Raw genomic sequence first — 12863 nt, 5'->3', positions numbered from 1 at the left:
CCTTTCCACCTGTTAAAATACTATGCCTAAACTTGCCTAATATGGATTTTCCACATGAGCAAATATTAATGGGGAGAGTCTCTTGTGACAGCTATAATGTGGCCCGCACATGGAAAATTTCAGAAATCCTGCAATCTGGCTAACACAAATACATTCAGAGAAGTCAGGACTGGTTCATAAACAAAGAGGGATAAATTTGCAGCTACTCAGAATTCCAACAGCTCTGTATCTAGAGACCTTTCTTTAGCAATGCCTATCAGGAGGGCATATAATGCTGAGTTTAGCATACAACTGGGAAAGCGCTTCACCAATTTAAATCTGTGCATACCAGATTAAAGGATGATTAAATAACACACTGCATACATTAAATTCCAGTGTTTAAGGAAGCACTAAGGTAAGCATCATCACCTAGCATTTTATGCTTTAGGGACACTATGCAGCCAGAATGGGACTCCATTGTTTAACTCCATGCTATGGCAGGTTAAACTCAAGTTCCTTGCTTTTGTATAAACCACATCATTAAGGCTTATATATGCACCTCCAAGGGAATACTCTATAGGATAATCAGTGACTCGATGTTCTCTACTTAGGTTTTCTCAAATGGGGAGGGTTTGAGGGCACATGGAAAGATAGGGGGTTGCTGTGCTCAACTGCCATATAATCAGATGATCATTGGACAACCCAACTCTACAAAACAGAGAGCAGCTTGAACAAGGACCAACCTCTCTCTGCCATTTTCCAAATCCCCACCACCAGTTCCTCCATCCACACATGCACACCATCCCAGCTGTAAGATAAGCAGTGCAGTAAAATTCCTTCGCCCTGACTACACCAGACCCAATAACTCTTAGAGCCCCCAGTCATGCAGTAACTGTACATAAGGGCTTCTGTAAGCCCAAGGCTAAGGAGAGGTGAAGTGTATTTCATTGGCTGTGCTTCCCCTTTTTCCTCAGTTATTATGGGGGGGGGATCACCTGGCCCTGGTTCAGTCAATACCACACTTGAAACACAGATTTCTCTTGTACATAATCAGAAAAATGTACTTCTTGCAATTTCAGATGAAAACTATATCTAGTCACTCAGCCAAGAGTTAGACAATGTGGAGAAATTTTTATTCTATTTAATTTAATTTGCATCTCCAATATTAGTTAAGTCTTTTGTTAAGCATTTCCTGTGTAAAGATTCTGTTTGTTTAAAAAACAAACAAAACAACCACTTTGCCAGACAAGGCAAGCTATAAACAAAATTATGTACATGGAAGACACTGGAACAAATGGTATAAAAAGGTGTCCCTTTCAACAATAAAATTGGTATCAAGTTTGCGGATTCTTAATAGCTCTTGAAGGTGTATTATTAAACAGCTTTTCCAAAGCCAGAAAAATGAGCAAACAGAACAAAATAGATGGGAATGTCAATACAAAGTATTTATAAATTAAAAGTGCTGATAAAAGCTGTTCTAAAATACAGCAGTGCGGTTAGCCATGCTGTTATAGGTCTATAGTTACTTGACTTAGAACTTGCCTAATAACGGCAATTTTATAATAATTTTGAATTCCCAACTCTTGTAGAGTAGGCTTTACATATGGTTTTTCATTTTTTATAACCATTACATTCCTCCCCACCACCCCCCAACATAACTTCCACACTTCATATTGTAGATGTCAGTATGATGTTCATGTAATAAACTGCATTTATCTTGAACCTTTATCTGAATCAGCTGCACTCTGCTACTTTTGTTTTTATTTGAAATAGGGGCGCCCTCTCACTGAAGAATTAGGACTATCCCCTTCAACTAATGTGTCATATTTGCTTCTGGCCCTATATATTTTGAAATCAAAGTATTGAAATAGAAGCTATTTTAGATCATTTAAAAAAATAATAATATAATTATTTCATTCCAAGGCCTGTATAGTTGAATTCTTAGTACTAAGCCTGTCTGGTTTTATAGGCAAAGGGATAAGAGAAATATTTTTAAAATGAACACAAACATTTCTAAAATTGTTTACTCCATTTTACAGAAACTAATACATGACTGTGTATTCACTTCTTGTGAGTAATGCATCCATTGAAAAGTCATGGCAAGAATGCCTTCATAGCACACATGTATTCTCTTTATATTTAAGGGTCTAGAACAGGAACCGGCAACATTTGGCACATGGGCCCACCAGGATAAGCCCCCTGGCGGGCCGGGCTGGTTTATTTACCTGCCGTGTCCGCAGGTTCCGCCAATCGTGGCTCCCACTGGCCGCAGTTCGCCGTTGCAGGCCAATGGGGGCTGCGGGAAACCGCAGCCAGCACATCGCTCGTCCCACACCGCTTCCTGCGGCGGTGAACTGCAGCCAGTGGGAGCCACGATCGGCCAAACCTGTGGATGCGGCAAGTAAATAAACTGGCCCAGCCCACCAGGGGGCTTACCCTGGCAGGCCACATGCCAAACATTGCCGATCCCTGGTTTAGAATGTCTCCTTTAGTTCCTAGGCTGTCAGGACAAGCTTCAATAATGTTTTACCTCTAACAATCACATTTACATTAGTTTAATTATCACTAACTCAAAGACTCTAATGGGAAGAGAGGAGGAAAGATTAAGGGCCAAATATAGAGGTTTTAATAACGATATTGAGATCCTGTATTTTCAACTGTCTTCAGCAACTTAAGCTGACTAGAGACATACAAGTAATATACAATTCCCCCCCCCCTTTTTTTTTTAAAGCTGAGACTTTAAAAGCTATAAGTACACCAGCATAATAATAGGTCATCTAGCACTCCATGGATGTGATAAGCACAGCTTTGGCTTTCAGAAACAGTTCACAGGAGGCCAGGTCCCTTTTTTATTTTACATTTTTATTACAATCCACCCACACCACCAAGTATTAACACTGAACCCTCCTGTTCTTTTTTTCTTCCATAAAAAAAAAAAAAAGTGTTGCAGACCAAGCTGAAGAGATTTAAAGTTACATCAAGGCCTAAAGAGCAGAGTAAAGGAGGCGAAAATCTAAAATGAAGAAAAAGTTACAGTTGTTTGGTTCAAACATATGATTAAATAAAAAACAAGTTAATAAAAATTTAATTTCTTCTAATCTATTTTGAACAGTTTTCACAATTGGGAAATATATTCAATAAAAAAACATGTAATGTAAAAGCTCTGCTTTAGGAATAAAAATCCACTTTAGAAAAACAAATCAGAATGTACTATATGTTGCAATCATTGTAACTATATTTCTTGAGGAAAATCATTCAGCCTTTGGCCCTTTTTCCTTTCACTGTTCCCAAGGCATGCCACTAATGTGGCTTATAGATGCATCATTGCACATATTACCCCTACACTTAAAATTCACTTTGATTTCAAGAGATATTCCCCATACTTAAAATAGAGAAATACCACCAGAACTGGTAACATCTCTAATACATCAGAACTTTTAAGTGTGCCCAGCTGTAGGCACCAAACTAGTCAAATGCTCCTACATTAAGCATCACAATGGGAAATTACATCCATCAGCTGGATTCAAAGGTGCTTTTCTTTTGATATTCAAACTAACAAAAAAGGACCACAGCTGTTGATGTTGTATACTCCATTGAAGAAAGCTTCTAAACAGCATAGTATGTCGGAAATACACAGTACTTCCAAACAAACTATGAATGCCTCTAAAGATCTGAGTCATAAGTGGGGCAAGAAAACCACGTTTTAAATTTCTGTTCAGATTTTATTTGAAATCTAATTCAAATTGTCAAAGCTACAAAAAGGGGGAAAACATTTGTGTTATTTTTGCTATGTCACAACATTCTAAAACAAAAATATCACTACTGCCAGCAGATCAGATACACACATTTCTGATGAAATCTCTAAACACAAAAATGTTTCATTTGGGGAAATAGTCACAATGAAGATATTTTGTACAATATAAAACAATGACAGGTCTACAGATGCAGTTACTCATGAGTATACACATGCATTCACAAAAAATTCAGGAATGCTTTTTTGTTTGATTTTTTTGTTTGTTTTTTAAACAGACTGTTCAGGCACAAAAACAAAACCGCATTTCCAATAAGTGACAGCATCATAAAAAATATGAACATTTTGTCAGTGTTTGCTTTTCTTTGACTTCTTGTGAGATCTGTGTGGAGAACGGGACTGCGACCTGGATTTTTTCCCTGACTTTTTAGGAGACCTGGATCGTGACCTTCTTGATCTTTTGGGTGTCCTTGAGCCAGATGGTGACCTGAAAAATAAAGTTTCATTACATACTGACACAATTCCTTTGCTTTTTTTTTCTGCAGCTATATGGCCCTTTCCTCTGACCTACTTTAGAATAAAATCAGGGGAACTCCGTTTAGCCGATCTAATTGGGACTGGGACCAGATCAGATAATCAAAAATTCGGATAATGGGCAATCACCATTTTAAGATGTGGAGTTGCTTTAAAATTAGCTGACCCCTCACAGAGAAGCATTAAAACATACACCCCCCCTTCTTTCTTACTTAACAGAATATACAAATCCCTAGTTCTTGCAAACAATGTTTTGTTCATTTATTAACAAGAAAACCAACATGAGTTTTTAACAAGTTGTACATGTATTGATCATTTTTACACACTTTTCTCTTTAACCCTGAACATTATAGGGACCATCTACAGCAATGTTTCTCAACCTTTTTGTTGCAATTGCTCAGGGCCCCACACTACACTGGGTCCAGCTAAGTTAAATGCTTCAGCCCCACCACATGGAGCTCGGGCTGAAAGCCCCTAACCCACTACCCCGGGGCTGAAGCATCAATTTCCCATATCCCTGTGTGTGTGCTGGTGGTTAATATGGAGAGACGGATAATAGAGGCTCAGATAAAGAGGGTTCTACTTTATTTGTCATTTGTAAACAGAAATGACTGACTGGTTATCTAGGCACACATCAGTTAGCGTGTACAATTTCTCCCCTCATGGTATGTGCACTGACTCAGTTTCAGTGCTCAGAAAGTATGAGAAAAACAGCACCAATCAGTATCACTTAAAGCAGGCAAACAATGCACAAGCTTTCCTATGTGGTTCTGCAAATGCACCTTAGCCTTTGCATTAACACCAACTTATTCCAACATTGCTCGTTTCTATTCCATGCAATTATGCTAAATTGTGTTGAGCAGGAAAATATCTAGCATTCTAACCAAACATGTTCATGGGTTGTGACCAAACCCAGGAGTCTACAGACAAATGGATAATGAATAAACCTACTGCACCATCTGGTCCACTCTTAATGCACGTGATTAATCTCATCTAATCTAAATTGATTTCATGCCTCATCAGGCTATATGACCACTGCATGAACTCTGTAGAAAGATGTAATTATCCCAAAACAACTCTCTGGTTTAATATATTTGCTAACTTTCTCTACAAGAAGGTGCTTACTTTTGCTTGAATAAGAAACATCACAAATATAATGCACCATAACAATTTTTCTCTTCTCTGCTGAGTCACTAATAGTAGAAGCTGAAACTTCAGGAACATGACTACAACAAAATGCATATAGCAATCTAGACTTTCAGAGTAATCTTGAGTTTTGGAATGCAAACAGAACACCACAAACCACATAAAATATTAATGAGAAATATATCTGATCTCATGCATAGTATAAACCAGAGACCACTATTTTGGTGATAGCAGCAATAGGATAGTTGCACCATATCTAGAGTACGGAATTTAGGAAGTAATTCTCCATCATTGAAAGCCCTAGCGTAGACAGGGAAACCGTGGTTTTCTTCACGACACTGCTAAAACGTATTCCATAAACCACCAAAAACTTGTGTCTACACCAGAGCTCTCACCAGTGAGAATCTTTGCTAAAGTTGCATTTCTCAAACATGACATGAAAGATACTGAATAATCGTTAATGCTGTGGTGGTGTGTGCAAAGGAGGCTCTGTTGTCAATCCCAGAACTGGGGGATTATTATTGTAGTTTGGCATTAGGCAAAGGAAGGACCTTGAATCATACAGTTTATTGGTACAGTTGCCTTGTATAATTTAGGGTAGATTTCCAGAAGAAACGCCTAGCTTACCTTTTGGCTTTTTTACTGACATCTCTAGGAGAATCTTTGTGAGATGACCTGGAACGTGAGGTCTCTTTGTGGGATCTTTCAGATCGCTCTGAGCGCTCCGATTTTGGTGATGGGGATTTTGCTCGTCTACTGCCACTGCTGCGAGACGGACTGGGAGATGTACTGTGTCGTCTTTTCCTTTGTAAAATAACCAAAAATAATAATTTATACACACATATACACCCCTACAAAAAGGAATCCCCTCCGTTTGTACAGATTCTGTTCCAATTTAATATGCAGTTTCATTCATTCATTCCTTAAAAATAGCGTAGTGCTAATTTTTTTTTTTTAAATCACAGCTTCCAAATAGGTCAGTACTTGATCAGACTTTTTATCTGGGTCACAAACTACAACCTATGACTGATCCCTGTTTATGGATTGGTGACAAAGTTGCAATTAAATACAATATTGCTACAAGTTCTTGAAAAAGCAACACAAGTTACAAATAAGGCAGCTATGCTTACTGAGCTAGTGCCAAGACTCCAGCTAAACACATACGTTAGTAGAGGGCCAGTATGCAGACTAAAAGCGACTGTACAATTAAACTGTTTATACTTTCGTAATGAGGTGAAGAATATTGAGATCAGAGCAATTTACTTTTCCTAAAGTAATTTAGTTTTAGATCCAGTTTTCAGACCAAAAAGTTATTTCACAGTTAATTTATTCCTAAAATCACAGCTAAACACAGTGCATTGTTTTCATAGAAGTCCTATTTGTACCCATTTTTCCAGATGCATTGACTGAAACAAAAGGTTCAGAAAGTTACTTGAGGAGTGGTTTGGGCAGATTAGAATACAAAATCTGTTAAACTCAGAATCCTGTGTTTTACTGTCCTACAATCAGATTAAATTTTAAATAGCTGAATTCCTTTATTACAGCAAGAACTACAAATAAAATTTAATTTAAAGTCTAATATTGTCTACAAAGCTATTAAACAAGTGGTTTCCATGTGCTCTGGGACAGAATAAAAGCTGCACCTCTCTTTTCGTGTTGGTGTACATTCTTCTTTTTCCTTCTTGTCTTTGGATCTGGATTCAGATTTTTCCTTGTCTTTCTTGTCTCTCTCTCGTTCTCTTTCCAGCTCCTTTTCTTTTTCCTGAGTTATTAAAAACAACTGAGATTTAGGTAAGATTTGTTCTATGATACAGAGAAAAGGTATCCAGTGTATCCACTATTGGGTTACAAGTTTGGAGGGACAGGATCAACATTTGAATCTGGGGAGCAGGAGAAAATAATGGTTACACCAACCCACAAATCTTAGATTTACTTTTACTGATAGGTTTCATAAAATGTAAATATCTTAACACCTAAATTTTCTAAATTTCCATTTTTAGGAGTTAGAGGGTACCTCTATCTACTTAAATATATACATTCTGGTCCCTGTCTTGAAAATGAAACTATAGACTACCTTATGACTATGTATCCAACGTTATAGAAAAATGAAATCAAAGTACTGTACCAGTCCCCACTCCTCCCTGTAACAGTGTGTGCTGTCACATGCACCAACAATAACATTAAAAAGAAGACAATACTGGATGATGGCTGAACATGTGTTGTTTAATTTTGCCAGCTGGATCTCGTCTCTCCCCCTCCCCCCCCGGATTACAGGAGACAGGACTATACAGTTAGCGAGTTTGAGCACAGGCACTGAAACAAGATAAAATGTGGGCTTCAACACCATGTCTACATTTTTGTTATTTCAAAATTCCCTCTGTAGTTCAGAAAATTCTACTATACTCTATATCAGGAGGATGAAGCACTCCAGATGCTCCAATAACACTAAGTGCTGCTTAGCAGCACCATAATTATAGATGCTAATATAGCAGCCCAGGAACTCAAATGGACTGACTTTTGAGAAACAATTATAATATAAATGCTTAGATATCTCAAAAAGATTATGTTCTACATTACAGTAAATCCCAGGACAACTATATTATTTCTAATGTTGTATCTTTTAAATATGAAATAGTTACAGTTAAAGCATTAACCTTGCATTGCTAGTGCACTACACCTGCTGTAGTACAATTACACACTACCATGCCACTGAAGTCAATGGATTGTTAATGGGCTAGCTGGCACGTTTGGTAGTACAGCAGACTAGTTTCAGCTGGACAGACCTGGAGCATTTAGCAACAATGAAGCTGTTAAACAGCTAAACACTGCTATTTTCTCAAACTGATTGCCATACTACGAGGCAACTTTACCTTTGAAATGCTCATTTATTGTAAATTAAACAGGCAGAAAAGAGCAACCATCTCAAAGCTTAATGCACTAACTGCAAATCAGCCATTTACGCACCACTCTTTTGCAGAACTGCTAGGTTTATTTTGCAGCAAACCCAAAGAAAAGAATTATTCACCAAACAGAGAAAAACTGCACTCTTGATGCCAGTGTTATAAAGAACGTCATTTATAATTGCCATATTTAATATTTAGAATTTATATTTTTTACATTTTATTTACAATTTAATGAAAATTTAAAAAAGAACAAAGCCAGCTAATGACAGAAATCTATGCTTACAAACTGCTAGAATGAACTCAGATGAAGATCAAGCACTTGCAGAACACACATAGCATCTGACAAGGTTATTTAGGTTGTGATTTTATTTTTTTAAACAACTTCATTTTACTACATACATCACCCTTGCTACACAAGATAAACACCACTTCTCTCTCCAATTATAGAGAAGACAGAGTAAGGAAAGGTTTCAGAGTAGCAGCCGTGTTAGTCTGTATCCGCAAAAAGTGAGCTGTAGCTCACGAAAGCTCATACTACAATAAATTTGTTAGTCTTTAGAGTAAGGAAAGACTCTTTAAATGTCAACTACATTTAAAAACAGAAGTTACTGGTTTCAAACACAAAGCACCAACAGCTACTGTCATTCTCCAGATGTGTATATTTCCTCCAAAGATCACCATTCTGGACTTTTACAGGTCTCTTTCCTAAAGGTGACCTGCAAATCTATTTTTAAGTGAGTTACCCTTACATTTGTGTGCTGAATGTCCCAAAGGAAGAGAGTCAGAGAAGCACTCAACACAAATTAGTACATTTATGTTTAGCTTCCAATAAATTGTCTGGGTCGTTCCAAGCTTTGCTGCGACATGCCAGAAGCAATAATTCTGTAATTGGGTAATGGTGGCAGACCAGGTGCCAGCTTACGCCAAGTATCAGAGGGGTAGCCGTGTTAGTCTGGTTCTGTAGAAGCAGCAAAGAATCCTGTGGCACCTTATAGACTAACAGACGTTTTGCAGCATGAGCTTTCGTGGGTGAATACCCACTTCTTCAGAAGAAGAAGTGGGTATTGCATCTGAAGAAGTGGGTATTCACCCACGAAAGCTCATGCTGCAAAACGTCTGTTAGTCTATAAGGTGCCACAGGATTCTTTGCAGCTTACGCCAAGGCCCCTAGGCCTCACTGAATACTGACAAATGCATAGCTGAAAACCCGTCTGGTTCACCTGTTACTTTTAAAATAGGTATTAGATTTATAATAATGTGTTTAGTCTTTATGGCATGCTTGCCAGATGCTGCATGTATTAATCTTACTTATAATATCTGTGTCCTATGTTTTGTGCATTGTAAACCTCTGTAATTGTTTAAGTCATCAAACTGGAAAGGAGTATGAATTAATGTAGACATGCTAGTTTCTTACAGAAGGTGTTAGGTCCTGCCCACCAACAAGGCCCACTGAAACCAAATGAGCCATTGTGAAACATCAAAGAACAAGGACTTTGTTGATTGCTTCCCCCCCCACACACACCAAAGAAGAGGAGAGGTGCAGGTGGACTCATCCCATCAACTTGAACTCTGCGTGAAGGGAATAAAAACTCCTGGAAAAAGGAACAGTAACTCTGTGCTGCTTAAAATCTGAGGTGAGAAGATTTGCAAACATAAGCAAGAGGGCCCCAGGGCTTGGCCTGGGTTAGCCCTAAAGAACATACAGAGTATGTCTACGCAGCAACTAGATCCCAGCTGACTCTGGCTCGCAGGGCTTGGGCTGCGGGGCTGTTTCATTGCTGTGCAGATTTCTAGGCTAGAGCTAAAGCCCAAGTTCTAGGACCCTCCCATCTCACAGGGTCTTAAGAGCCCAGGCTCCTGCCTGAGCCCAGAAGTATGCAATCAAACAGCCCCGCAGCCCGAGCCTGCTGGCACAGGCCAGCCGCAGGTCTCCACTTGCTGCGTAGACATGCCAACAGAGCTTGCACACAACAGCAGCTTCTATTACTTTTTGGAACCTAGGACTAACTTGTGTGTGTGTTTACCTGCATTAACTGTGTAAATAACTCTCATTACTTTTCTTAGTTCATAACTCTTTAGTCAGTTTATAATAGGATTGGCTACAAGTGTTGTCTTTGGTGAGAGATCTATGGTGCAGCTGACCTGGGGTAAGTGACTGGCCCTTTGGAACTGGGAGTAAACTGAGTATTATTGTGATTTTGGGTGTAAGGGACCATCTATCACAAAGGCAAACTTGCCTGAGCGGCAAGATAGACCGAGTACCCAAGAAGACCGTCTGCAACTCCATGTTAAAGCTGCTATAGCGCTTCAGTCAAGTATGAACTCCTGATGAACTCTAAGTATAGAACTCGCAACCTGTTTGGGGTTTGTGCGCTGCTTCCTCACAGTCTGCCCTGAAGTTGGTACTTATGCTCGTGAGCCACTCCAGACAGCCTGACAGCCATCATTACTAGAACTCAGACTGTGGAGTCAGACCAGAGAAGCTCAGGTTAAAAGTGTTTTTTGTTTACATGCCATGGTTTTGAGAAGTTCAATTTTTATATTGTTTTGGACATATTTTAAAAATTCTGTAATGTAGCACTTTCAGAGCTCCTCTGACCCGGCTCTGGAGGCCACAGAGGACTAACAGTAGTGGTAATGTTGCAGAATGATTCATTCTGGGGTGCAAGCACAAAGCTGGAGTTAGCTAGAACAAACTGAGGTGTAGGGAAACTAGAGGAGTTTCAACTAATGTGTGTCCTGAACGCCATTCTCTCTCGCGCTATTTGGAAGCCTTTGACAAAATGAAGTTTTTATCAATTTACCAACAGAATAGTCAAAAATGTGGAACACACCTTTAAGTGTAAACTGAAGATTTTTTTCCACTCAAGCCACTCTACCTTGTTTTATATACTCAATAAGGTCTATAAGTGACCCTCTCACACTTCTTTACTGATTTGCTACAACAGAGGTGGGCAAACTGCGGCCTGCAGGCCACATCTGGCCGGCAGGACCCTACTGCCCGGCCCTTGAGCTCCCGGCTGGGGAAGCTAGCCCCCGGCCCCTCCCCTGCAGCCTCTGCTCGCTGTGCCGCCAGCGCTCTGGGCGGCGAGGCTGTGAGCTCCTGCTGGGCAGTACGGCTGCGAGAGCCGCCAGCCTGCCCCGATGCTCTACATTGTGTGGCGGTGTTGCTGGCTCCAGCCGGGTGGCGCGGCTGCCAGTCCTGGTGCTCTGAGCAGCATGGTAATGGGGCAGGGAGCGAAGGGGTTGTATAAGGGGCAGGGGCAGTCAGGGGACAGGGGGCGGGGGGGAACAGGAGGGATTGGATAGGCGTCGGAGTCCCGGGGCCATGTCAGGGGGTGGAGGTGTGGATAGGGGTCGGGGCAGTCAGGGGACGGGGTGTTGGATGGGAAGGGTCCCGGGGGGGGCAGTTAGAGGTGGGGGGTCCCAGGAGGGGGCAGTCAGGGGACAAGGAGCAGTGGGGGTTGGATGGGTGGGTCAGGGAACGGGGAAAAGGAGGGGTTGGATAGGCGTCAGAGTCCTGGGAGGCCTGTCAGGGGGCGGGGGTGTGAATAGGGGTTGGAGCAGTCAGGGGACCGGGGGGGGGGGGGGGGTTTGGATGGGGGTGGAGGGGTCTCAGGAGGGAGCGGTCAAGGGACAAGGAGCAGCAGGGGTTGGATGGGTCGGGGGTTCTGAGGGGGTCAATCAGGGGGCAGGCCGTAAGAGGGGGCAAGCCGTTTGGGGAGGCACAGACTTTCCTACCCGGCCCTCCATACAGTTTTGGAACCATGATGTGGCCCTCAGGCCAAAAAGTTTGCCTACCCCTGCACTACAAGCTATTTTTGGCAGCACTATTTTTCTACGCATTGTTTTTTCCGCAAAATACATTTACTGTTAGAACTTTAACTGTTGAGTGTTTTCTTCTCAACACATTCTGATGGCAAGGACCCAAATCACAATGAACTGCATTTGAATTGAAACACTTAATTTAACAATACAGTGGAATGTCAACTAAATGCATTTGTTACTACATTACCTTAGTGCAACACTAAATCTGAAATCTAGAATCATATTGAATATATAAAGAACATTTCTTACCCTCTGAAGAAGTTTGTCTCTGTAGTGTTCAACCTGTTCCTGAAAACTCTGGCCTGGTTTCTTGGGTCTTTTTCCAGACTCCAACTCATCTTGAAATTTCATCACCTTAAGCTGCAAAATTAATAACGACCATTTAAAGTACATTTTTATTGGACTTAGTATTCACAGGTTTTAGACAACTGGCTGAAAATGAAACTTGGTTGAAATGAATTTGTGTATTTTGTTCTCTCAATATTAAATGTACAAGTGTCACATATGAAAGGACATCAACATCAAAGTGGAGAAAATGGGTATTTGACCTTAGTCTCGTGCAACTATTTACACACTTAAGAAGAACTAAATAAAGACTGAGATTTGTTTACAGTTATTCCTGGCTACCACTGAAACCTCTACTCAATTAGTGTCCATCATTTGATTATGCTACACCCTAAAAATCTCTCTCGGAACACTGCCTATATATTTCTTGCAAATGA

The 12863-nt window shown here is 40.4% G+C and overlaps 1 protein-coding gene across 8 annotated transcripts in view; it reads right to left on the bottom strand.

The window, feature by feature from the left end:
- Positions 1-3680: 3680 nt before the first annotated feature.
- The window catches only part of LOC123377364 (U2 snRNP associated SURP domain containing), a 67126-nt gene continuing 57943 nt past the window's right edge, over positions 3681-12863 (bottom strand). For 4 of the 8 annotated variants that reach the window (XM_045030192.1, XM_045030193.1, XM_045030191.1 and 1 more), the window contains 4 exons: positions 12391-12501; positions 7054-7172; positions 6038-6214; positions 3681-4217 (listed from right to left, as the gene is read on the bottom strand). In XM_045030192.1, the coding sequence (XP_044886127.1) occupies positions 4079-4217; positions 6038-6214; positions 7054-7172; positions 12391-12501 (546 nt within the window). In that variant the 3' untranslated portion in view covers positions 3681-4078. Of the gene's footprint in view, positions 4218-6037; positions 6215-7053; positions 7191-12390; positions 12502-12863 lie in introns of all 8 variants that reach the window. The other 4 variants (XM_045030188.1, XM_045030190.1, XM_045030189.1 and 1 more) reach the window with 1 other exon arrangement.

This window comes from Mauremys mutica, chromosome 9, assembly GCF_020497125.1.
Source record: "Mauremys mutica isolate MM-2020 ecotype Southern chromosome 9, ASM2049712v1, whole genome shotgun sequence".
Classification (NCBI taxonomy): Eukaryota; Metazoa; Chordata; order Testudines; family Geoemydidae; genus Mauremys; species Mauremys mutica.
Note: the sequence above shows the minus strand (reverse complement) of the source record. Positions and strands in the feature narration are given on the sequence as shown.